Raw genomic sequence first — 27,012 nt, 5'->3', positions numbered from 1 at the left:
AAAAAGCAGTTTATTCACTTCTGCTTTTTAACACTTTCATAAATCAAGATGCAAACATGTCAGAGGGAAAGGCTTTTTAAGCAATGCAAATGGAGATTAGAAATAACTCACTGAGTTAATTTAAATGTCATGAAGAGAATTTAAAAGGCCTTTAAACTCTACCTACCACTTCTCAAAAACATTTCTCTTGTGATTCAGTTTCTCTTTGAAAGCATGTTCAAGACTAAATAAACCTAATTCAAGTCTTCTGTTAAAAGATGTGGGTTTGTTTTTTTTTTAAATCCCAATTTATTTACTATTTCAACTTTTTTACTATTTGGCATGTTGAATTAGATGTGGCAACTTGCTCTCATAAGCAGCCACCGCTCACATTCAGAAGCATCAAATTCAAAACCTCACTTAAGGTGGCAGGGAACACAGGAATTAATGAGGGCTGGGGAATCAGTCTGATCAAAGACCCGGTCAGTCACACAGATTATGGGTCTAAGAACGTAGTTTGTCTATAGCAACCAGTGTCACATACAGAAACATTTTACCAGAAAGAATCTGAACTTTCTGCAGGCTTCAATGCCACCAGGAAAAAAAAAAAAAAAAAAAAAAATTAATGTGACCTTGTCTATTCCGGGAGTATAAGTGACAAACTTCAAGCTGATTTCCTAAGTACTACGAAATAATGTAAACCCTCTGTGCCTTGGCTCCCTATCAGTAAAAAAGAAAAGTATTTCTTTCCTATGTGAAATAAAGCTTGCAATTTATTTTAGTTCCCCAGCCTTAGGGCTGTACATATTTCTAGACGGGTAAGTTTTCTAACTTCCTATCACTAACACAGTCCTTGTGGACTCATTAACTACTAGTAACATTGCTTACATTACATATGTGGAAGGATCATTTGCTGATATGCTTTATGAAGTTCTGGAGACGTGCCCCCAGAGCATGTAGCCTCATACAAGAGCTTCCACATGACAGCAATTTCACCTCAGCCTGAGCTCATGAAGTGGTTACAGAGCATCTCCTGGGCTGTCCCTGCAGGCTGTCCCTGCTATGAGAGATGAGAGCTACACCAGCAGAGCTGCAGCATTTAGAAACATAAGCACAGAACAAAGTAAATGGGACAGATAGCCAGTGGGAGAAGGGAAGCTGGCAGCGCTGGTGTTTAAGGAACTGTGGACGGTAAGTGGGCCTGAGCCTTGCAGTGTCATTTAGGTCCCTCTGTAGATAAATCCCTTTGCAGAGCAGAGAAATAATAAGTTGTCCTCTGTAAGGTCCCTGACTCAGTCCTGTGCACCATGTTCTCAGAGGCTTGGCAACAAACTACAATTTCAGGTGAGAGCCATAAAAGTGATCACCAAGTTGAAAGGAACTATTCACCTGGGATGAATAAAAGGATGGCTAAATGAGAAATGACTGGGGACATGAGCTGTAAAGAACTCAGTATATGGGTTTCAGAAGCTATGACTACCAAGAGTTAAATTCAGGAGTCATTGTGCCTGTGACAAAACCCCCTCTGCCTTCAAGAGGGCCAAGAAGTCTCCAGGCTCATGTGCTAAATGGACAGATAATGAGATAGAATGACATGAAATTCTGAAAGGAGTGTACTTGGTTCATTATCAGAAACAGTTTCCTGATAGCAGCAAAGCAGGCTGAGTATTTCCTCTCAGCAAAAGCAGTGAAAGTCACTTAGGATTTCTGATGAGTGTATTCCTGTAATTCAAATGAAATGGCCTCCTGGAAACAGAAATGCATTGGCGAAGGAGGTGGGATGGAGAAGCCAATTCTTGCTTTAACGTGAATGGCTGTACGGCAGGAATGGGGACTGGCTTCTTCCTCCGTCTTGCCTTTTACCAGCCCTGCCAACAACCTTGACTGGCTGCCTTAGTCCCTCTCTACTCTGGCGCTACATTAGTCTGAAAAAAACCCCAAACTTTGTTGTTCCAAGAGTGTGTGACTTTGCTATCACGTTCTCTTCGCTACCATGCACCAGGGTGCACCACTTCTGCACCAAAGTTTTAATAAGATATGGTTTCTTGCACCTGTCTCTCTTGCTCTGTTGAGCTGCACAGGAGTGTGCTGCTCACCATAAATAACATTGGTTCACCCCTCAGGCAGCTTTCAGGCTTTTGACAAAATCTAGAGGATACACGACTGTTGTTTTTAATTAAGGAAAATGGTTCAGCTCTGCAGGCTCACTAAAAGGGATTTACTGTAACACCCTAAGAGATTTTAGTATTATGCTGTGTTTGATTTCTTTGTGATACCTTCTTTTGTTAGCTACCAATAAAAATCATCTGAGGTAGTAGCATCAGTAAAAAATGCAGACCGCCTCAGTGTCTAAATACCATGAAGCAACATGTTTTTCCTCACCCTTTTAACCACAGATTAGCTTCACAAAGTATGAATCATTTTTATGAGTTAGATGGATGTGCTTAATATGTTGTTTGAAAGCAGACACTTAACAGGAAGGCGGATCACCACCTCCTTTGCCACTGTGGTTGCAACACACCGAGGAATAGAGGGCAGAGGATGAGGCTCAGGAATAAAGGAAAACTACATGAGTACTGATGTCTTGGTGACAAATAGTCTAGGGCTGTTAGACATGACATTAACACTTTCTTTCTGCCTTCCTTCCAGATACACCATTTTCCCCCTCCTCCAGGACATTTGGATAACCCTGGATTTTGTCTTACCTTGAAAATCCACTGTGCTGCTTTAATATCCTCTTCATCCTCATTTTGGAGGGTCTCCTTTGCTTGACAGTTGTCTGCATGGTAGCTGTGAGTCCTGAAGTAGAGCAAAACTTGCCTCCACATCGAGAAATAAAAAGGCTGTTCCTGAATCCAATTTTACAGTGACCTTTCTTGGAAAAGCACCACTTTTATTTAACGATGAAACAAAACCAAATCCCAGACATAGGGCTAAATGACAACAACATAGAGATGGCTTGTCCTTACACTGACAGGCAAATGTCAGGGCCTCTTGCAGCCTGCCAGTTCTTCCTGCAGCCTCCACAGTTCTGGAGACAAACAGGATTATCTGCCCTCAGATATCTGTAGTCCCTCATCCCCTCAGCATCATGCCAGCTTAGAGATTAGATTTATGACTTCATAGGTTTTAGTAAGTTGAAAAGGAGGAAGACAGGTACATAGTGGTTGGATGCATGTCAGAGAAACAGGCTGTAACAATCATGAAACATATTTTATCACCTCAGAGTGAATGTATTTCATTTACAACTTGAAGGAAAAAGCAACTCAGGGCGTAGTTATACTCTGCAGGAAGCACCGAATGGAGATGTCTGTCTTAGGTCAGTGGCACCTGTCAATCACGTTTTTTCTCACCGACTGAACAGATGGTCTACTGGTAATCCTTCCAGCTCCAATGAAAACACCATACAAGCAGCAGCCATGTCTGCAGATAGAGACAAACTAAACATAAAGACAAAGACTCCAGGTAGATTATTAATAGATTATTTCTCTTAGCTTTATAGATGGGCTTCCAGGCTTTTGCCTTCTGTTTGTCAACATTCTCTCACTATTTATTTTTTGTGCTTTTTGAAATACAGATGGGGGAAACACAGAAAAATTAGGAGAAATATTAAATTATTGTGACATTTTCATTCAAATAATTATGTAAACATAGTTTATAGTTCTGGTCATTAGCAACGCTGTTGTAATGAGAGCTAAGCAAATAATAGTGTTCCTTGTGTGGGAAAGCATTTGGGAGCCTTTTAAAACATCTTATCCTGGAGACAGCAGAAAGTCAGAGACATACACATGTTAGTGTGCAGTGAAAAGAATCAATCTGTTAATTTATTCATAATTTCAAAATACTTCCAGTTTTAATAATTTTATATTTTAAGTTACTGTTTTTGTTAGTTAGCTGAAACTTCCAAATGAGAAGTTACTATAAATGGGGAGCCAAACCAGCTTCCATTTTTAAAGTGTCTGATGGGATATTCTATCTATTTTGAAAGTTTACAACATCTTTTTCCAAGTTGAAAAATATGTCTAAACGAACATTTTTTTTTGCCAAGAGTCAAAAGTTTTGACAATTCAGCATTGTAGATATAAGGTAGATACAATGCCATCTGCCCCCATAGCATCTCTTGTGAGAAGAAGTGCCTTGGTCACATCTCTGTCTTTTTTCAGAGAAATCCAGTAAGTGCTGAGGAGAAAAATGAAGAGAAGACTTTTTCAGCATTTGGCTTGACAAGCTGAATTGCACCAGAAATCATCATATAGTAAGAACGCTGTTGCATAAGCTCTAGTAATAAGTCTGTCTTTGGCAGAGTTACTGCTGAGGTTTAGGTAACCACCTTCTTTTCTGCCCTTTAGCCAGGCTTACTGTCAGCAGCACTGGGTAGCTCAGCATTTCCTTTTTCGTCTAAGAAGCTACTGCTCTGACCTTGCCTTTTCTTGTAAGAGAGGATGAAGTTAGAGGATCTATTGCCTTTTTTTTTTTTTTAATTTTAACCCAGAGGTGGGCTTTATTTTACCTGGTACTGCAGCAATTTCCCAGAGAAGAGTGCTCCTTCTACACATTCAGGTGTGGACCCCTTTGTCCAGAGAAGAGCTGTTGGCACAAAGCAGCATAGACTGACGGTGAGAGGAGGAGAGATGCTGTAGGCTGCAAAGAGGGGCTGGAGACTCTGAGACCCTCCAGCTTTCAATACAGAAGTGAATGGTCACGAGACAGAGACACTTGTCGCTACTCCCTAAAATAATGTACTCTACTATTTTGACTCCAGCTGCATTTATTTCTCAAGGCTATAAGTAGTTAGTTTTGCGCTGGCCTTTCTCTTCCTGTTTCTGCACAGTAATTCACTTCCAATTTTCTGACAATATATCATTATTCCATTCTACCAGGAGAAAAAAAAAGATGATGTATTTATTACAATAAAATGTTTATTTTTCTTTCAAAAACACTGCTTCTATTGAGGATAAGGTATGTGTGGTTCTTTAACTGAGCATGCAAAACTTAATTTCAAAGAGGTGGTGGAGCAATCACAAGATTACCTGGTACAACATTTGCAAAATTGTGGTGTATTAGCTTTACCAGATCCTTTAGGCCAGGATCTGATTGATTTAAAAGAAAAATGATCCAAGTTCTATGACCTAGAAGTCAGATAAGTCTATATTGGTTGCAGGAAGCAGGATTTACTAGTTTAAAAAAATACTCACAGAATAACGTTCTCCCATCATGACACAGACACTAAAATACAATAAGAGGAGAAAACAAAGACAGAGGAAGCAGTAAAAATCTTGTTCACAGTGGTCCAATCTTGCCATAATTAATCAGCAAAAATGTCCAGTGAAGCACACCACATCTCCTCACATTGAAAAGCCACTTCTGTTTCTATGAGAGGAAGCCTCTTCTGTGACAACTCTCCACTCCTAGACAGGAGAGAATAGAATCTCGAGTCCCCCATTCCTCTGTCCCACAGGTCCTCTCTGATGCCTGTAAGGCAAACATGAAATCTGGGAGAGATGGATTAAATGGGAAACCCATGAGATGAAAATAAGGAGAAACCAGAATGGTAAAATAAGTCAAGTCCATTCAAAAGTTATAAATGTCACAGCATTTTCTCTCCAGGATAAGAAGTTAGTTGTGTATCATCAGTGGGTCATCAGAAATCACTGGGATTTGCTCCAGTATGTGAGTAATTTTTACACTTCCTTGCAATATCAAATCATGCTAGATTTTTTTCAGATAATTTGGGCACCTAAAGACATATCCAGATGTCCAATGAGATTTTTCAAAAGCCATTGTGCTCATTTGTTCCATACCACTAAAAAGCCCAAAGGAGCACCTCAGATGTGGAGCTTTTTAGCAAAAATGCATCAAAAGGACTAAGAAAGTCAGTGACTGTCTTCTTCTTATCTGTAGTTGAAAAATATATTTAAAATTATAAATAAATAAAAACCCACATAAAATAAAAAACATCAAGGTATTTGAATAATTAGCTCTATTTATTTTATTCTGAAATTTAGAGATAACATACAATTTCCACCAGTGGAAAAGAACAGCAGATCATATCTTCTGGGAGACAACTAGCAGTCTTCCTCTACAGGCCTTAAGGCATAGTGTATGAGATAAGGTGCTGGAAGACGCAAAGATGATATATTCTGATATATTTCTTCTCACCTTGCATTAGAGACAGATTATTGTAGGTTCATTTCTTTTTTGCACTATTGTCTTCTTCCATACTGTGGAGCATTGGTTTGGGGAAAGGAGTGTTTTAGATTTACAACATGTTCTTTCATTTTTCCCATTCGTGTGACTTTGAGCTAGTTTTTTCGTACTTCTCTGCCTTGATTTATCTAGAAAACAAAGACCCTCCTACTTTACATTAGTGTTGTATGGACTTAGCCACTGATGCTCAAAAAGGCTTCAAGTTTCATACATTACAAAACCAGATAGATTCCCTCTAATGTTTCCCTCTTGCAACCCACAAGCAGACCTGAATCGTAGTTATTTCTTCTCTGCTGTTGCCTCTCTCCTGCTATAGAATCCCCTTTGCCAAAAAATAACAGGTTTAATTTAGGGTCTGTTGACCAAGTGCACCTGGCACTTAGTTCTGTGATAGAAGAAACATGTCCTACTCTTGTAGTGCACCCATGGGGGCTTCATGCTGACAGAAGCCATGCTAAGAAGCCCATGCCTACGGCTCGCATCCATCCCTTGTCATGTAATGTATGTGCTGCTCCTTTCCACGTTGCCCTGGGAGGATGGGTTTTAAGCCCTGAAAAAGTAAAAGCTTGAGCACTCAGAAGGTCTGATCTGAATCCTTGAATGAATAACCTGAGTGTAAAACAAAGTACTTGTTTTAGGAATGGTAGCTCTTAAAGGCAAGGCTAGTGTCTGTGCTTTTCTAGTGTACAGGTACCACTTTGAAAATGTCCCCCCTTACAAATTTTGCCATTTTTGATTTTTTATATGTCAATAATATTTTGTGAATTAGAGAAGTGTGTTCACTTTTCCTGACCTTCTAAGTGTGTTTTGATTGGATGAACTTTCCAAACCATTTCTTCTATACATGTCAAAAACTTGTACAGATATGCAGGAGACAGCCAGGTGATGTACAGAATGCTGAAAGGTTAAATGGCCGGTGTGCAAAGCAATTCTGTAATTTGCAGAATATATGAGAGACAATGATACATTGTTCTTATTACAAGAAGTAAAGGAGAACAGAAAAATACTCTCATGATCCAGCTGTCTGTAGTCTTACTGTGAGGATGACTCATCTGCATTCATTTTTCTAGTGTTAAACTATTGAACATTTTTATTCTTTGTGATCAGGCAATTGATGACTTTTATTCCTGCATGCTGATATGCTTTTCATTTTTCTCTCTGTTTCACAGTCATCTAAATATAGCAACTTCAAGTGAAGCCGTGCTGCCAGGAGTTAATGGACAAGCACTGATGTGACCAAAATTAGCTAAATAAGAATTGTTCTGCAAGCACCCGAATGCTAAAGGATAGATGCTTACCAAAAAATAGGAGCATAGCACTTTTCCAATCATAACCTTTAGCAAGATGGAGTTCAGAGAATCAACCAGCATGAATAAGGCACCATGAGGTGCTCTCTGAAGCTGATGACACAGGATGGGTTTGTCCTGGTTGCTGAGGATCGCCTCTTGCTGCCATAGTGATGACAGGCACATGAGACAGGTCCCTGCAATGATTATATAGTGTTTTACTTTCTCAAAGCCTACCCTTGCAATGCAATGAAGTTCCTCAACAGAGAGTGCGCCTCATGGGACTCACAGCGAGTGAGAATTTTCAGAAGTGCCCAAGTGTTTGACAGACGGGGGATAAGAGCACATGTAAATAGCATACCCACCATCCTCTGGCAAGGGGGTTCACAGTTTAACTGTGCACTTGTCAAAGGAGTAGCACTACCATCGGCAAAGTTTTCACCACACTATTTACCTCCTTTCTCAAACATTTCTGAGTGTGCTGAACAGCACAGACTCCAGCCAGATGCATTTTGCACTCTGTTGAAGACCCTTCTGCACTGTGAAAGCTTATCATTTCTTCCTACCCTCTGTTGTATACATATCGTTCAAGAGTTATGAATCAATGCACAGACCTTTCCTTTTAACCCAAGAGAGGAGTTTTTTTTTTTTTAAGAGCACCTGCAGATGCATCGCACTGAATGCCTCTTGGAAATAAATCCAAGCGGATGGAGTCCACCTGTATCAACCTTGTCCACACACACGAAGAACTCCTGCAGAGGTGTGAGACATGACTGTCCCTTACAGATCTGTAGTGACTTTTTGTTAATGTTTTGCATTTATTCCCCTACATGGCATAGAATAATATGTAAATTAAGTGTATTATTATACAGGCATATTCAAGATCAATATATTGTTTGCATTCTCTAATATGGTACATTGTGTTCACTCATTTGATTCCTCTGCTAGAGACCCTATTAACTTGCCTGGCATAGATGTCATGGTTACTGTTTGGCAGTCCCCCCGGAACTCCTGTTAAAAAAATAATGTAATTTCTATTACAATTATTTCTCCTCTCTTTGCCTTTCTCTTTTCTGCTAATTCAGCAAATGCATACATTCAGCCATTATGCCTCACTCCAAGGTTACAGAAAAGTTACAGGAAAATATTTTTTACTGTAGCCTCTCAACTGCCCGTGAAATGAATAGTAAAGCCAGAGTCTGCCATTTATGATGAAGTCAACATGCTAAATCACACCTTTTCAAAGTTCTTTTCTACAGAAAAATGACCATGTTGCCATAGTATCAAAATTTCAACTGCAAATAGCAATCTCTCTTCCTTTAGCCAGACTGAATGGATGGTGCTAGACTCTTGCAGGTGGTGCAATTAGGCAAAAAAATAGTCTGCTATGAAAAAAAAAGGACCACTGATGACCTAATGTGTGCTCCAGATTAAGAGATCACATTGGGCACCAAATTGAAACCATGACTTTACTTTTCTCTGCTTACTATAAAGTACTGAAACAATACTGGAAGCAGGGACTGGAAGTGAGAGAACCACGATCCTGTGCATTCTTGTACTCGGGTTCAAGCCAAGCCAGAGTACTTGGCTACTGGTACTCAGGTTAAGCCAGAAGTGTGCTAAAGGGGTTGGAGAAACACGCTGTGCAAGGTAGACTACAGTCCAGTGTTTTGGATGATTTCCTTGAAATAGATGATCCCCAGCAGAAGAAATGGCTTTGCACACCTAAGCAAGTATTCAGGACATAACCCTGCCAGACACAGGGGCACATGATGGGGAGCAACGCTACTTGTGTCTTAAAATTTGCAGCTGGAACTGCACGTTCAGAGGTGCTGATCCAGTTTCCATGGGTGTACTTAAACTCTGAGAACAACTATTGGACTGAGCTTGGAAGGGTGAAGGTGGAAGAATACCATACCTGGCTTATGTAAGAGAGGGCACTAAGTTGCCAGTGTTTTCAGTGCTGGGACAGTTTGGGGTTTGGGCAGAAATATCATTGTGGACAACTGAGGAAGTTTCATGCACGGAAAGCCTGACATGCCTCCAGCTTAGACAAGGGCTGAATGGTAGCTTGTAGGATCACTGTACAGGCCTTTGATGCCTTCATTCTGCAAATCCCATTTAAAAAGCTTCAACCCTTGTTCAGACTATCTTGTGAGCCCTTTGTGCTTTGGTTTGTTTATAAAATGGGTAGGGTCATACGTATCGTCATTGGTAATGTGGTTTGAAATGACTGTGGAAAAGGTGAATATGTTTATTCCAGGTGCCTGATGCTGGACTCAAAACAAGAGCAGTGACTGAGACATGCCGGAAAAAGGCAGAGCAGAAGCAGGAAATGCAGAATGCCATGGGACAGAAGTTACAAACACTCATAAAAGAGAAACCGGTTAAAATAGGGCCAAATTCTGTCTCTCAGCCTTGAAAAAATACAAACCAGATTCAAATAAACTTTCAAAGTAACAGATTTTTATTCAAGACTGTGTGGAGATTTCTATGCTACAGATCAGGAGTTGTGCAAGAGTTTCTTATCACTGTATGTAAGCGACCTGCAAGAACACAAATGTGTTTGATTAAAGCTCAAAGCCCCATGTGCTGGGTAATCCACAGAATCACGCTAATGGATGTGTTTGTTACAGACTAGATGACACAGAGCATGCACATGGCTTAGAGAGCTTTCTTCTGCTAAAGCATAAAGAAATGCAAATGCGGTTACTTGGACTGTTCCTGGGATTTAACCTCAGTGGTCATGTTATTAAGAAATCAACAGTTTTATTGTGGTATGAAGAAAGATCCATTTTAAAGGAAAAATTCTTTTGGAGGAATTATAATTAATCAGTGGCACAGTAATGAAAACCCTCCTTGAGTTAAAAAAACACTAATAGAGGTACTGGCCAGGTGTAATTTAGAGAACAGTGTATCCTCTAAATGGAAAATACAGAGACTCTAGCAAAGTGAAAAGTTAACTGTAGACATCTCTGGGCCAGCTCTACATTGGCTGTCTTGATCTGCTCACACACGAAACTCTCTGACCTGTTTCTCTTTGCCTTTCCTACTTGCATGTTAGCAGAATTACCCTTCAGGATCATTTCTGACTAGGGGTGGTACGTCTATGCACTTCATCACGGTATGACTGGAAAACTTCACTCAGCAACTGAAGACAGAAGTGTTTTCTCGGAAACATGGAAGTTTAAGCTTGTGGTTTCTGAAACACTTGGGCTTTTAGTCTGAAAAGTTTCCTGCTCCTTTCGCTCATAGAGACAAAGCCCAATGTACACAGGCCATTTTTTAAAAAAGGAAGAAGATGTGCAGGATGTACCTCCCACTGAGATACGACTTGAGAAGAACAAAACCGTGTGCCCCCGGTGCATCTCACGAGGTGAAGGAGAGGCGAGATGCAGTGGGCTGTGAGGCCCGGCCCGACGCAACATGGCGCAGGCAGTCAGACCCCTCTACCAGAAGCGGGGGGCCCAGCAACACCTGCCCGCTCTTCAGCCGTAGGGACAAGCAAACTTGCCCCACTGCAGCAGGAGAGGTGGAAGGCAAGAAAACGCTGGGTACTGGGAAAAAACCACAGAACCCAAAGAGGCGTTTCAGCGCCAGGGTCATTGCCCGCCATCTCCCCAGCCCTTTCCCCTCCCCGGGGCTCCCTCCCCAGCTTGGCGGCCGGGGCCCTCCCCAGGGGGCCGGGAGGAGCTCGCCCCGAGGGGCAGCACCGAGGGGAGCCTCTCAGCCCTTCCCAGCCAGCCTCGTGTTCTCTCCGTGGAAGCGCCGAGCCCTTTCTTGTCAGCAAATAGCACACGGTACCCTGCCGCCATCCGTCTTCTCGGCACGGGGTCAGAGCCGCATAGAAAAACATATACGTACACATGCGCGTACGTATAAATATGTACTCTAAATACGTATACACAATTGTATATGTACGGCCACGCGTACAGGCGACTAATAGCGCGTACCACAGCCCTACGGGGCTGCGTGCGCTCCCGCCATAACTGCCGCCGGGTGGGGCCGTGCGCGAGCCCCGCCCACCGCGCGGCGCTCGGAGGCGCCGGCGGCGGCGCGCTCTCGGGGTGAGTTGTCCTTCGGAGGCCGCCGTCGCGGTCAGGTGAGCGGCGTCACGTGACGGCGGTCGCCGTGGGGCTGCTGCGGAGGGCGGCGGAGTGCGGCGGCGGCCTTTGGGTGCGCGGGGCTGCCCGGGCCTGCCGAGGGGCGGCCGCAGCCTTCTTCCTCCCACGGCCCTCACCCGCCGGCGTGCCCGTGGGGTGAGTGAGTGCTGCCCCGGGCCCTGCCCGCCACAGGGACGGGCGGGTGGGGGCGTCCCGGGGCGGGGGCTTGCCCCCTTACGGCCTCTCCCGGGGGCTCCGGCGGGCCCGGGGGCGGCGCGAAGGGCTCCGCCTTGGCGCCGCGGCTTCCCCGAGGGTTTGGGCTCCCCGGGGCCCCTCAGGAGGCGGCCGTGTCTGTGAGCCTGTGCAGGGAGTGGCAGGACGGGGCCAAGTGTCTTCCACCCCCCCACCCCCTCTGCTCCAGGCGCCTCTCGGCTTCTTTCACGTACCTGCCGAGCCTGAGTAGTGCTGAAACCGCTGTCACCCACCCTGCCCTCCCCTGCGGCTCGAGGGGTGTTCGAATGGCTCTGGTTGGGTCGTGTAAGAGCTAGGAAAGGTTCAGTGGTCGTTGAAGGACAGAGTAAATGGTGCCGTCTCTGTGGGCGTCTGCTCACGGAAGTCGTTTCAAAGGGAGGACGGTTCTGCTGCTCCATTTGTTCAGGGTAGTTCCTTTTTTGCTTTTGTTAGAATCATATTTTCGTTCAGTCATACAAACGAGGTACGCTTGTTAGGGATGGAGCAGGATGTGCCAGTTTGCTCTTGCTTCCGTAAAGGGAGCCAGAAAAGTCCAGAAACAGGCTGCGTGGAGAGGCTTGATGCTGTTTACGTTGTAAGGAATTCCTGCTCCAGCTGGGTCTCAAGCCTCTGCAAACACACTTCTTGTTTTGGCAACAAAGTCAGGTGGAGGTTAAACTGTAAAGGAAGGAGAAAGAAGTGGTGAAGGTCACTGTCTATGGTAATGTAATATGTCCTGATGAAGAGCTTCTCTTTGTGTTTATTTTTCAGTTTGCTTTCTGTACGGTGATGATACGAATTTTCTTGTTAGTCTATGTAATGTGGGTTTTAATTTATATAACTTGTGGGGGTTTTTTTTTTCCTGAAGTTGCAGTTCATGTGTCTCTAATGTCTAAATACTCTTAGACAAATACCTGAACTAAATCAGTCCTAATGTGTGTGGGTGGGGAGGATATGCACTGAATTTTAACCCTGATTTGGAAGGAAAACAGCTTCTGTTATTCGTAGGGCTACTTGGGCACTGCAGAAGAGTAGTCTTTATTCAAATAACTTAATTTGATTGTTTAACAATTTACAAGACTGGAAGTTATTTAGTAATGGTATATATCTTTTATTTTAGCAAACTTGTGATTGGCTACAGTTTAGTGTGTAGGTATGACTTATTTTTGTTTGTTTTGGGGAAGTCATATTTTAGATGCTTTATAAAACTTTGATTTCTCAGAAAGTACCGAGTACAGTTTTAGGGAATGGGACACCTGAAAACAGATTTTCCTTTTTATTTCTTTAAAATATTTGGCAGATACTCTGCTCTTTAATACTTTAATAAGAGGTCTCAAATCTGACTTGCGTTTCTAGATACATTCTAATTATCAATCAAGATGGATATCCGAGGTGCTGTAGATGCTGCTGTCCCAACAAACATCATTGCTGCCAAAGCTGCTGAAGTTCGGGCAAACAAAGTAAACTGGCAGTCGTATCTCCAGTAAGTAAAAACTTTCCACAATTTTTTTCTTTTTCTCCGCCCCCCCCCCCCCCCCCCCCTTCCCTGGTAAGTATTAGATTTTTTGAGATTTTGGGTTACATTGGAACATTAGGTTACAGTGAGGAACACTCTATCTTGGTCCCATGGTAGTAGTTGGAAAAAATTGATATTAAATGGAAGTAGTTAGGAAAAATTTTCTTATGACTTACTACCAGAAAGGGAACGCTACTTTTGTGAACTGAACGCTGTAATAGCAAATAATGTAATTTTGCACAAATGTGTGATAAAACTGTCTATTTTTTTTCCCCTCGTCATTCAAACACCATTCTCAATTTTAGCCTTATTGGATCGGTACTGAAGTAAGAAGAGTTTATAGTAAGAGTTGTCTTATATGTAGGTATGTTATCTCTATTGCTGAAGTGCTTTTGTGTGAATAGAAATTGTACTAGAAAAACTGGACTGGTAGTCCCGGAAATAAGCTGTACCTTAACTAATGGAAGAATAGTGCTGGAGAGCAATTGAAGCAAGTAAATCGGGGAGTAGGCTGAAACAAATACTTCAGTCTGGGGAGAGCTGTGCTGCTGTTTTAGATAAGCTCAGAGTTTACTTTGGAACATATATAATGGCACTGGGAGTAATGAGAGAAATACTGTCCAAAGAGGATATAGGGACATGCTGAGAAAAATAGATTTGTGTGTGAGGTAGGGAACAGGGAGAAGAAACAGGCTTTTACTAGTCCTCTCTACTCTGAAGTGAAATGCAAGATTCTTGTAGACCTGCATTCCTCATGACGCGTACCTATGAAGAATATTGGTAAAGTGTAAATTACTATTATCTCTTGAGGGTCCATGTATAATAACAAATTACTTAAGTGTTTGATGCTTTGTAACTGAAGTGGCAGAAATTTTGATGATTCTAGAGGTACAGACCATACTGATGATGCTTTGTGATCATCAGCATTACACCACAAAAAGTAGTTTTTTTCAGATTGCTGTGATGCATACATAAATATATGCTATCTATTAAAATACTGTTGCAAAACTGTACACATGCAAGCTGAGAAATGCTAACCCAGTAGAAGCTTATTAATGACTACCTGCTTTGCCATATGCTATGTAGCTCAGTCTTGCTTACTCCGCTCATTCAGTTGTGTTATTTTTTTCTCTTTGGGATTATATGCATGATAAATCTGGATAAAGGAACTGATCTGCTGAGGAAACATCCTTTTTTCTAGGCTATTTTTCAGATGGATCAGTTCCTCATTCAGTTTATAGTGTGACATTACAGTGGCTTTGCAGGCGGAAGAGGAAGGCTGGTGTGGCAACTTGACAGTGGCAGCTGCCGAGCACTTTTCAAACAGTCTGAGTGGCTTTTGCTGTTACTGTGAGCCCTGTTATCCATCTGATAGGAACTGTCCTGAGGAAGCCTGAGCAGCTGTTCCTAGTGGCAAGTGAACAGCTAGTTATTCAGGATGAAAGTGGGAATACAGTTGTTCACTGTCAATGTAAGTGCATATCAGGTAGTCTTTTTCACTGATTCTCTAGTGGTTCAGACTCTAGGGCTGGTGAGATTCATCTGTTGCTTTTGTTAGTATAGGGGATGGTTCTGTTTGGCAAGGAGTTGTGTTTTGAATACATATGTAGTATTAATTACTTGACTGTGCTTTATGTGGTCTACCACTTCTAATTTTCCTTTATTCTTGGGGTTCTCTCTGGTGCTGAATAGGAATGGGAGAGTTTTGTTTGTCTGTCAGCAAACTTCTGTGTAACTTCCTTTGACCAGGAGGCAGGGTTGATGGTTGTTTTTCAGATTCTAGATGTAGAATTTGACTTTTTGTTCTGGAATCTATGAAAGAAGAATGTACTAGTTATTTCCTCTCTTTGATGGGTTAGCCAGGTTTTGGAGACTACTGTAGTGCATCTCGCTAGTGTTTGTGATCCTATGGTAAGACTGTTCAATGCTTGGTGCCCTCTCTATGTCAATGACAGTGTATCCTGTTTATTATTGCTCTGAAATAAATGTAATCTTTGTGTCTTGTATTTACTGATAACAGCCTGGTTGTCTGGCTAAGGTAGCTTCAAGGATGAACTTAAATGGTGCCAGAGGGATTGTGGAGCATTGTGAAGATAAGTAGTTCCTTGGCTGAGGAGTTTCCTTATCATTAATTACTGGAAAACATCAGCAGCACTTTTGGTACTTCTAAGGAAGAAATAAAATTATACCTATTTTGGACATGTCCTTTTTACAATGGGCAGGTTTGGATGTAATGGTGTCTTTGAGGCTGGTGCTTTAAGGGATTTGTTGAAAAGTCAGTGCAGTTATATTGACTCATTTCTGGAATGAAGCACATTAGTAAATGAGTGGAAACTGCTTGCTTTTGATGCACCTGTTAGAGGCAGATCAGAGCAGTTTGTTCTAGTCTATAGAGTAGAAGGAAGATGGGGTGCTGGTGATTCTGAAGAACACTTCTCTTGCTTTCTTTTGAGCTCCTGTTCTGGCAGTCTGTGCATTTGGTGTGATAAGCTTGCATATAGGTATATGGAGGCATACTTCAAGTCTTCAGATGTTTTTGCATTAGAGGAAAGATTTTTATGTTTGTTTTCCCTAACAATGCATCAACTCAGGCATGACATAATTTGTGTTCCTTAAACTATAGATAGTATTTATGTAGTTGGAGTCAAAGAACTTCACAAGAAATTCTGATGAAGTTTTTTTTTTTTCTTTAAATCTGTCTGTGACAGTTGTATGTGTATAAAGATGCTTTAAAGATTGCATCAGTTGCAACAGCATTGGAGTCTGGGTCACACAGGAAGGCATTCTGAAGTTCTTTTCTGCTCTCTTTGTTCTTCAGTGCAAAAGTAAAATGGCTTACTAATATTTGGTCAGACTCTAGTAGCCTGACTTCCCTTGCAGAGTCAGTTCAAGCTAAAGATTAACTGGCATATTGTTTATTCCATCTCTGAAGGTTATAACTGTAAACTAAATGTCAGACTATGCTAACACACAACTGCTGACTTTTGATGTTTCCTGTGTATACTGTCGGCACAAAAGTGAAATATTTAGGTGTGACAACTGTACATATTACCGGTTTGCCATGGTGTTCACTGCTCACTTCAAGATTAGGCTGTGGAAAAAGGTGTTTGGGGTTTTTTTTTAAATGCTAAAATTTACACTTTCTTTGTGTTGAATTCCAGCTAGGGTCTGTGTCTGAGGGAAAAGAAAGTGGCAAAACTTGGAACAGTGGAAGGTGATGTGTAGGTCTACCTACCTTCTGGAAACTAAATGTAGTTGAGGCCATTAGTTCTCTACAGACTTTCCTGCCTTAGGATCTTGAGACTTATAGCAGTTTAGAGGTGTTGATGCCCTCTGCTAGTTGAAAATATGGTGGGTCGCTGTTCTATACTGTGTGGTTGCTTTCAGCATTTGCCACAGAGTGTCAGAATGCCTTTGGAGGGTGTGTTAGCTTACTTGAAGCAAGTTTGGTTTTGCTTTCCAAGGTTTTGCGGAGAAATGAACTTGTTTCAGAGTTTAACTTACATCTTAATACACTGTAGGTTTTCTAGGTATACAGCATTTGACAATACTTCATATTTAATCAGGTGAGATACCTGACGGCTAATTTGTACTTAGCTTCCTCCGTGTCTTCAAGTACTTTACATACATGTTTGTGAATTCTGATGTTAAAATATCTATTTTATTTTCCTGGGGGTGGGGGAACCTTCTAAAGCGGGTTAAATATCTTGGACTTCAAAAGCCAATCTTGTCTTAGAAGAAAGATAGAAGTTTCCTAACTTGTAGTGTGTGTGGTTGTGTTTTGGTGTTGGGGACTCTTTTGGGTCTGTGTTTTTTTTAAATTTGGTCCAGTCTTGTAGAGTACATTCAGCCTGTTTTAATTTTTTAATTTTGTAATGTTAAAACTGTTGAGCAATTGGATAAAATAAATGTCCTTCAGGTACGTGCAAAGTACTGTAGATACCTGGATAAAAGAAATTATGCTTTGACATGATGGCTTCATATGAGCTTCATGTTTGCTGCAGATGTAGTCAATTTTTTTTAATATAAAAAAAAACCCTAACAAAAAAAGCCCCAAATTAAAAACCAAACAAAAACCCCCTAACCTCCAGAATGGTTTTTGTTAAATCATTCAAACAAAAAAAGGAACAAGAGCTGCTGGAGGAAATGCATAATAAAAAAAAAAAAAATCACAAGTTTCTGAATCATCTTGAGAGACCAAGAGGTTTTAAAAATGGTGGTCTTACAAATTCCTGTTTTCTAAATCTTACACAGCTTCTGTTTACTCTCCTGTAACTAGTGCTCTCAAAGGCAGGCCTTAGTGTCTCAAGCACAGAGCTTTAAAATGTGGTTACAGGACTCCTGGTCTAAACTTGTTATACCCAGACAGCTGAAGCTCAGTCAAAGTGACTTTAATCTGTTGACAAAAGACTATGTAGACAGATCCTGGAAAATAAGAAATGAAATGGCTGTTAGGAACAGGGATGGAGGGAAACTTTGGTTGCTTGCATTGTTTGCTTGAAGGTGCTGGGAAATTCCTGTCTCTTTGAAGAGGGGATGAGGAAAATGTGGTAATAGCATCATGGTAGCTGGTACCAGCTGTCTGAAGCTGCTCTGCATCTTTTCATGGTGTGGGTTTGCTGTTGTTTTTTTTTTTTCTTCACTGGTTGCTAAGGTTTATTACCTAATCAGTTATTTCAGTTTTAAAATGAAATGAATGGAAATGGATGCATTTGATATTACTAAAACTATTAATCAGATGTATGAGATCCCTGATAAAATATTAACAACTTGTTTACAAAGCTGTCAAATCTCTTGTACTGTTTTGTATGGGCTGGAAAGTGTCTTTCTGAATGGCACTTACAAAGCAATAAAGAGTAAACCCTAATGTCTTTTCCTCTCAAGACAACATCAATCCTCACACTGTTTTTTTGTCTGTCTTTTTTCTTTTTTTTTTTTTTCCCTGTGGTCTAATGTAGGATGAAAACTAAAGTTTGAAAGCTTTTTTCCTTGGCAGTTGGCAGACCTCTTCTAATAGCCTGGCTATAAAGAAGCATCTCTCTTCCTGGGCTGAGGCTTTTTCAAGCATTAAAGCTGAAAATTAAGGTTTCACCTTATGTCATCTTTGAAGTGCTTCCTAAATGGCAATATTCTTATAAACAAGCAGCTCATCTGGTTACTATTATATCAATATCATCCAGGAGTCCCTAGCTTGGCCAGCATTGATTGAAACATGAGAGGCTTCTAGTTATGGGTTGTTAAGTCTAGTATTTGTGGCATATGAATTGTCCTCATCTTTCAACAACTGCTCAAATTCATCCTTAAAAGGCAAGAAAGAACACAAGTCAATCTAAAAGGCATGTGGTAGCAGCGTGGTCATCATTGGCTAATTACTTTTTCATCTATAATTAGTTAAGTTTTAGTAGAAACTAGTCAAGAACTACCACTGGCTTTATGAATCTTCCATCTAGTAAGTCATAATTGCCTTTCCTCAGTGCATATGAGGATATTTCTTACAAAGCAGCTAGAATACAGGAATAGTGCACGTGGTACTGGACTACTTATGTTCTTTGCTTGAAAAGTAAATAGGTAAAAGATGGCCCTGTGATGAGGCCATCCTCAAGACATAACCATTTAAGTAAGAGGAAGGATAAGAACACATTGTAGGTCTTATTTCTGTTTCTGTGTTTCAAGAATCCAGATAAGCCAGTTAAAAAAAAAAAAAAAAAAGTGAACATTTGCTGTAAGTTTACAAGGATTTTAATGGAACCTGTAATCACGGAACATCTGGAAACTGACCCGGAACATGGAAAAGATTGATTAAAAGAGTCCGTGCTGCATAGCTTTGCAAAGTGGAAAACGCGTTTCACTGAACAAAAATGTAAGATAAGATGAGTCTTGGAAATAACTGAAACAGAGCAATGTGTAATATTTTCACCCTCTGTGATTTTTTGTATTGATGATGATGTGTACAATTTTCTTATTTCCTGAAGCACTCCTGGTATCACTGGTAAAGCTAGTCACCTATTAAAGTCTTGGATATTTTCAGGACTACTTGATTTAAAATTAGTTTTCTTACCTGAAGAGTACCTGACTGTACTATTTTGACAAGTTCGTTATTTGTTGTGATTGTAAGTTTTGTATTATAAAAATCCCCAACAATATTCTGCCAGGTCTTCAGCTGAGTCAACAACTTTCTGAAATGGCACTGATAATGGCAGTAATAAGTGCATATTAAGTTGAAGATCAAGTAGAGATCTGTTAGCTTATAGGTATCTACAGCAGTTTACTATATCAAGCCCCTTGCTATGTGTTTGGATGAGCTTGCATGCGTACCAGTTTTTAAACTACCAGGAAAAGCTGAAATGTCGTAATTGGTGAAAGCTGAAAATACATTAGGAACCAAGTTCTCTGTACTCCTTAAAATTCTCTTCAGTGCTTATTGCAAGCTTGAAATAACAATTAATTTTATTTTTCAACACTTCAGGTTGGATTAGACTATTATTCATGTTACATATTATAATTTTGGCGTAATATGCTAGCTGTGTGTATTTCAGTTCTTACAACTATTTCCACTGACCATTTGGAGAATATTATTGAGCAGGCGTGATGCATAGGGAAGGCTTTAGAGAGATTATTCTGTCATTAGTGTTAAATTCTTTCTACATGAGACCTTTTCCTGAAGGAGCTCTTTACGTTCTACTGTCAGATACAGGATTGGTAAAGTGATACTGTTGATACCTCAAGTCAAAGAAAATAAGGTTTGTTTGGTGGGTTGACCTTGGCTGCCCATGAGGTGCCCACCAGGCCACTGTGTTATTCTCCCTCCATCAAAAGGACAGGGGAAAAAACATGACAAAAAGCTTGTGGGTTGAGATAAGTACAGGGAGATCACTCACCGATTACCAGCACAGGCAAAACAGACTCTACTTGGAGAAATTAAATTAATTTGTTGCTGATTAAACAGAGTAGGATAATAAGAAATAGGAACAAATCTAAAAAACACCTTCTTCCTACCCCTCCCTTCTTCCCCGGTTCAACTTCACTCCTGACTTCTCTACCTCCTTGCCCCAAGGGGTATAGGGGGATGGTGAATGGGGGTTGTGGTCAGTTCATAATGCTCCGTCTCTGCTGCTCCTTCCTTCTCACACTCTTCTCCTGCTCCAGCCTGAGGTCTCACCCATGGGATATGGTCCTTCATGAACTGCTCCAGCATAGGTCCCCCATGGGGTCACAGTTCCTGCAAGAAAACCTGCTCCAGCATGGGCTTCTCTCTGCAGGGCCACAGCTCTGGCCGGGAGCCTGCTCTAGTGTGGGCTTTCCATGGGCTGCAGCTTCATTTAGGGCATATCTGCCTGCTCGGGTGTGGGCTCCTCCCCGGGCTGCAGGTGGATATCTGCTCCACCGTGGACCTCCATGGGCTGCAGGGGGACAGCCTGCCTCACCATGGTCTTCCCCACAGGCTGCAGGGGAATCTCTGCTCCGGCACCTGGAGCACCTCCTCCCCCTCCTTCTTCACTGACCTCAGTGTCTGCAGGATTGTTTCTCTCACATATTCTCACTCCTTTCATCGGCTGCAATTGCGCAGCTTTTTTTCCCCCCTTCTTAAATATGTTATCACAGAGGTGCTACCATCATCACCAAGTGGGTCTGCTTTGGCCAGCAGCGGGTCAATCCTGAAGCTGGCTGGCATTGGCTCTGTCTGACTGCTTCTGGTGTCTTCTCATACAAGCTGCCCCTGCAGCCCCTCTGCTACCAAAACCTTGCCACATAAACCCAATACAGTTTGAAATAACTTATTGTTCATGTTACTTATGTTTTTATATTTTGCTTTTCAGAGGGCAGATGATTTCAGGTGAAGACTGTGAATTTATTCAAAGATTTGAACAGAAAAGGAATCCAGAAGAAAAACAGGAGTTGTTGCAAACAGAAGGCAATCAAGTAACTTTCCTTTCTTTTAATAATCTGTCTTTTGGGGAGGAGGATGGAAAGAAATTTTCATACCAACTCTATTTTATTGTTGGCTGTATGCAATTAAGATGTTATGGAAGAAGTATAAAACTTGCTATTATGATTTTTTTTTTTCCTAGATACAGGTTGGACATTCTTTTAAAAGCTATTTAATATTTATTAAATGTCATCTGACTTTGACTCTGTTGTGGGACAAGCTAACTCACGTCTTTCCTCATCTCAGTTTACTTAATCATGCACACTGGTACTTGAGTCACTTTTTTTTTTTTTTTGAGCTATTTTCCTTAGTTTATTGATGAAAGCTACTACCAGTAAGATTTCTGCTTAGCTACTTGAACAATTACAAGGTAGTTCCAGCAACAGAGTCCACTGACTGCTAAGGTGAATTCAGTTAGACGCAGGTGTCTAGTGTCATTTTATGCACAGTAAGATACGAGACATCTGCATTGGACGGAGCCGATATAAGATTGATAGGTGACCCATGCTCTTTGGCTTATGGAGTCCAGGAAGGATGCCCAAAGACACTTTAATGACATTTGAAACAGTAGAATCTCAGCCTTGAAGCCTGAGGTTCTAGCAGACCATGTCAGACATCAAGAGGATTGGGGGAGGCAGCAGGGAAGGTGAAGAGTAGGACATACACTCAAGACACACAACTTTCCAGCCCTTTTTTTCTACTTTAATTTTAGGCTGTTCTGTGTTTTGTTTTGGTTTGGTTTTTTTCCCTCCCAAATTGTATTGTGTGACTGCTATGTAATGGACCATAATTTGCATAGTGACAAAAGCATATATGGTGAACATTATATGCCACTATATAATTATGGTGTAGCAGTTCAGAGTTCCATTTTTCTTTCAGTTTTAGTTGAATGTGGTGAAGGGGAAGGAGGAAGTGTAAAAAGTAGTGTTGTGACTGTTGCAGCTTATTATATCTGTTGCTGAAATTGTAGAGTAGAGTTGTTCAGGGGCAGAAAACAGCTCAAATAGGAACAAAGATTTGCCTACAAGGTATAGGAGGTGAACAGGTAAGAGTGACCTGTGTTCCCTCCGTCCCATTCAAGTTGCTGAAACTTTCTTATACCATGTCCAAGTTGTAGCCGTTTTGTCAATTTACTTGGTTCATCTCCTCACTGCCATAAAAAAGGACGCTGATGGAGATTTTTCTAATCAGTCTTTCAAAAAAGCACCTTGCTGACTTTCACTAGTGAGTACTTGTTTTATGGCTTTCAAATGAAATAACAATTTGTAAAGGGTAACGATCAGTGTGCCAGAAAATTTTCTCTGTAATATAATGTCAAATGTATTCATCTCTTATTGCGATTGAAGAAGATGTTGGGATGCTCAATGATTATGTAAGACTTAACTGTGAATTAATGAGGTCCTATTTTATATTATCAAAAGGAATGAAGACAATTGCTAGTATTAATTTTAATGTCTCTTATTTTTCTAGTGTGCTAAAACATTTATAAACTTGATGACTCATATCTCCAAGGAACAGACGGTTCAGTACATTCTGACTATGGTTGATGATATGCTACAAGTAGGTCAATAACCTGTCTTAATTTTAAGTCTTTAAATGCATGCTTGAATGTTTCCTTAGCCTAATTCAGGTCTCTTCAGGTGTTTCTCATACTATATTAAAAATACTGTTTTAAATTTTCAGATCTTGTCTTCAGAAATTAAATGTTAGACCTAAAGTTGTATGGGTAACTTAGTCTTGTATATGTATGTTCATATTCTCAAAATAAAACATACCTGTATGCTTGTCTGTCAGCTCTCAACCATGTTTGATGCAAAACTTGGATGTTAAGGGATGATTTGTGACCTCAGACCTTTCCTGTTATGTAGATAGGATATGACTTCTAACTTAAAGTTCTTGAAGCTTTTCCTATGAAAGTGTTAATTTGGCCACCCTCAGCAAGAAGGTGTAGTTTCTGCAGCTTCAGGTTTCCAACATAAGTTAGACTGTTTAGGACAACATGTTCTGAAATCCTGCATGGTTTAAATATAAACCAGGAACTCTTGATTCAATGAAATATATATCTCTTTGTAGCTATGTGATACAGTGGCTTTTAAGAGTAGGCTATTAAATTTAGTGTCACAAATGCTGTGCTGACTGGGACAAGTCAGGAGGAGACTTTACTTAATCAGATAATCCTGCTTTTGCATTTCTTCGCTCTCTAGTAGACTAAGAGAAAGTGGTTGGAGTGATGATGTAACAAGATGGGTTCAGTTGAGCGAGGTTTTCTCCTGGTATTCATGTAGAATATTTGGCTGTTTGACAGTTTATCTTCTGCTGTTTTATGTTATATTTAATACAAGGTTACAATGAAATGTGTCTAGTGATAATAGTTTAGGGCGTTGCCCTAGGAGGTGAACCATGCGAGTTCTAATTCCAGCTCTGAGTGTTAAGTATTGTCAATAGGCAAGTTGAAAAGTGTGAACCTCTCCATGGTACGTATAACATGGGGATAATGGTGTTCTTCCAGGTGCCTGTCTGCACATTAGAGCCCTGAGTGAATGCCCTGACTGCTAGAATAATAGCTAGTGGTGGTGGTGGCAGTTTATTCACGCCCATCTGCAGCTTTGTTACTTAACCCTCTTCCTCTCCTCTTTAGGTTTACTTTTTCTCAAGTGTGACACAAACCTGAAGAAGCAGAGAAGACAAAAGGGAGCCTCAGTGTTATTCCTTGATTAGGATGCTGAGTTGGGAGTACCTTGTTTGGTTTACATGTTTGATGATAAAGATTGTCTTAGTGTGTGAGAATTCTGTTTATTATGGCTACTTTTGTGACGAATGGGTCTCGTTTTCTGTGTGAGACATATCGGTGGCCACAGAAGTAATTGTTTCACTTGCCCTTCTTTGGACCTTTTTGTGAGCATTAGTAGGTCTTGTTTTGCTTATGTGCTTTGACTTTAGCACATAGCCTATAGCTACAGTATGCCATAACTGATATAATTTCCAGTGCTGTGGAATTAATACCCCACAGGTAAAGGCTTTCACTGGTCCACTCTTGAACAATTGCATTAGTTCTAGGTGGTCACAGAAGGTAGTTTTGAGTAATCTCATATTTGCCATATTGGTTCTGTCTAGATGAATGAGTTTTCTTGACTTTATGGTGATGCACTGACATTTCTGTATTTGGGGCCTTACCCTGCCACAGAAGTGGCATGTGTGGAATTCTTAATGTTAAACATAATGACTTTAAATTGTCCAGGCCTTATAGTGATACAGGAGAATACAGATGTTGGTGCACAGTATATATTTGCTTTTGTTTGAAATTGGATGCCACCTTCACTTTAGAAATTCTGTTTCAGTGTCTGAAAGGCTGCATTGGCTTTTGCAATGCTCTGTGTGATTTCGTTCTTCAGGGATATCTTGCTGCTGGCATAGAGGGCTTGTGTGCGGGCATCTGCATGGCATCATCCCAGGGCTTCCTAACCCTCCATGTCTCCACTAGGCAAGGCTGAAACAGGACTTCTCTTTTCTTTTGGTCATGTTCAGGTGGTAGAACATGCTGTCAGTGATGCCTTATGGACCCTCAGTTGCACACTTTCAAGGTGTAAGTTTCTTGTCAGAAAGCAGCATATTGGCCATTGACTCTGTGACTGAGTTTAGTGCAGGGTCTCTGCAGACTGCATGGACAGAAGGATACACAGTAGTGGATATGAAGTCTCCTGTCTTTGCCCAAGTAGTCTAAATTCAGTACATGCAAAGATTTTAAGCGAGAAATTGTTCAAGGATATGGCCTGTCATGGTGCCACTGGCTCTTTCACTAAAATTGTTTTGAGCAAAGATGTTCACTGCAGTTTCATGAAACGAACAAATAATATTTGAAAGCTACTTTTGATAGCTGAAACTTCTAGAAACTATCATACATAGCAGTATCCAGCTTTTGTCTGTGTTGGTAATGACTGTCTGTGGTTCTATTATCTTTCTGTGCTTTTCTTGTAAGGTTGTAAAAATCGTATTAACTGTGTTTTGAGCACACCAAAAGCCTACCTGGGTGTCTAGGATTGTTCCTGCAGTTCTACTTACGGATTTGATCATCGTTCTAAGAAAGATTTCTTTTGGAGGCTGGCAGATTAATGTGGTGATTGCCTTATAAGAATACCACCATTCTGTTTATTTCTGAAGGTGGAGACTGTTAGCATACTGGAGTCTCTGAGGAAACATTTATTATTCTATTCATATGATAAATACTTGGAACAATTTTTCTGGATTAGTGACCTCATCACACTGCACAGTCTGTTACTTATAAAATCTTTAAGAACCTGCACCATAGTTGCTGAAGGTAGCAGTACCACCCAAGTGAGCTTCATTATGCTTCTTCAAAAATGACAGATGCTAAATTATTCAACTGTTGATGTGAGAGCTTCAGGATTTCCTTTTTATCGGTATAGTCAGTAGCTGCCTGGGAAGGTGCAGCATCACATATTTCAGGGCCGTAGGCAGTTCTCCACTCCTTCTCTCCCATCTTTACCCCGCACCTTAACAGCAAACCAGACTAGTCTTCTGATTGATAGCATGTTGAAATTATTTCAGCTTTCCTGCTTCCAGGCATGTCTGTCATCTCCTTAGTTATGTTGTAAACTGAACTCATTGATCTAGTATTTTTGATCTTTTTAGCTAGACTCTGTGTAGCCCAGGTGTAGATGCTAACAGCAATTTATTTCATCGAACTGCCGTTTTTCATCAAACTAGTGCTCACAGAGCGGAGGCTCTCCACCAAGGCACTGTGTTCCTGAGATCTTACTTTTTTTTTATTTCATAGTTTGAACAATAAATTTTGAGAGGGTTTTTGAGTGCTTTTTGACACATGCCATATAGAGCATTAATCACTGTAAGGGTTATGACTGCCAGATAACTAGTGACACCTCACCTTCCCCAGTCAGTGATCAGGACAGCAATTTGCAGCCCATGTGGTACAGTAACTTTGATACTTTCAATGAAGAGTTGGTTGCAACTCTGATGCTTAGTAAGAAGCCAGTGTTTGGATCATGGATACATTCAGGTCCTCTTGTGCTTAATGAATTGTATTCCAACAAGCAGGCTTGCCTAGCTGATTCTTGGTCCATAGAGTTAATAATAGGGTGCTGAATTGATGGAAGAAAGCCCTTCAGCTAGGGAAGTTTGAAAATTAAATTCATTGGATAGTGGAGACTGAGGTACTGTTCTCATGCCAGTTTCCCAGTTACAGTATTTCAAACAGTTTTGCCTTCCTTCATAGGAGTTGTATACTTGGTTATAGTAGTGTGACTTCAATGGGGAGACGTCTCTTTAGAATGAAACTTACTATCCACCAGGCTAGAAAGTATATGGAAATGCTGAGGAAAAGCAAGAATCCAGGTATTTGATTTTCTGGATGACTGTCTATGTTCTAGGCTACTAGGAGATAGCAGAGCTCCTCTTTCTCCTTCAGGTTTGCATGGCCTCTTCTCTGGTCTGCTTTAAGGAGAACCATAATAGCTGCTTTTCACAGTGGTTATTAGGTGAAATGCTTGAAGAAACTGCACAGGGCCCAGGTTCAGGTACTTGTGGTCTCCTATGGTTCAGCCTAGAAGCCCTGGAGAACAGACTTCTGGTGGCTATGTCCTCTCCTAGGTATGCAGGTTGCCTGAGATAACAGCTGAATCAGTTGCAGCCTCATGTGGGAGAGAAGAGCTCTGACAGGACAAGGAGCAATGGCTTTAAACTGAAAGAGGGTAGATTTAGATTAGATGTAAGGAAGAAGTTCTTCAC

The 27,012-nt window shown here is 41.0% G+C and overlaps 2 protein-coding genes across 5 annotated transcripts in view; one reads left to right on the top strand and one right to left on the bottom strand.

Moving 5' to 3' along the window:
• The window catches only part of RGS20 (regulator of G protein signaling 20), a 47,972-nt gene extending 45,165 nt beyond the window's left edge, over nt 1-2,807 (bottom strand). Inside the window, exon 1 of one of the 2 annotated variants that reach the window (XM_052786976.1) lies at nt 2,685-2,807. In XM_052786976.1, the coding sequence (XP_052642936.1) occupies nt 2,685-2,807 (123 nt within the window). The remainder of the gene's footprint in view (nt 1-2,684) is intronic. The other variant, XM_052786978.1, reaches the window with a different exon arrangement.
• Nucleotides 2,808-11,582: 8,775 nt separating this feature from the next.
• ATP6V1H (ATPase H+ transporting V1 subunit H) overlaps nt 11,583-27,012 on the top strand; it is a 50,918-nt gene continuing 35,488 nt past the window's right edge. Inside the window, exons 1-4 of one of the 3 annotated variants that reach the window (XM_052787414.1) lie at nt 11,583-11,731; nt 13,163-13,289; nt 21,140-21,242; nt 22,720-22,809. In XM_052787414.1, coding sequence (XP_052643374.1) covers nt 13,186-13,289; nt 21,140-21,242; nt 22,720-22,809 — 297 coding nt within the window. In that variant the 5' untranslated portion in view covers nt 11,583-11,731; nt 13,163-13,185. Of the gene's footprint in view, nt 11,732-12,112; nt 12,235-12,354; nt 12,528-13,162; nt 13,290-21,139; nt 21,243-22,719; nt 22,810-27,012 lie in introns of those variants that run through there. The other 2 variants (XM_052787415.1, XM_052787416.1) reach the window with 2 other exon arrangements.

The sequence above is a fragment of the Harpia harpyja genome, chromosome 5 (assembly GCF_026419915.1).
Source record: "Harpia harpyja isolate bHarHar1 chromosome 5, bHarHar1 primary haplotype, whole genome shotgun sequence".
NCBI classification, from domain to species: Eukaryota; Metazoa; Chordata; class Aves; order Accipitriformes; family Accipitridae; genus Harpia; species Harpia harpyja.
This window is presented reverse-complemented; position numbering and strand designations above follow the sequence as displayed.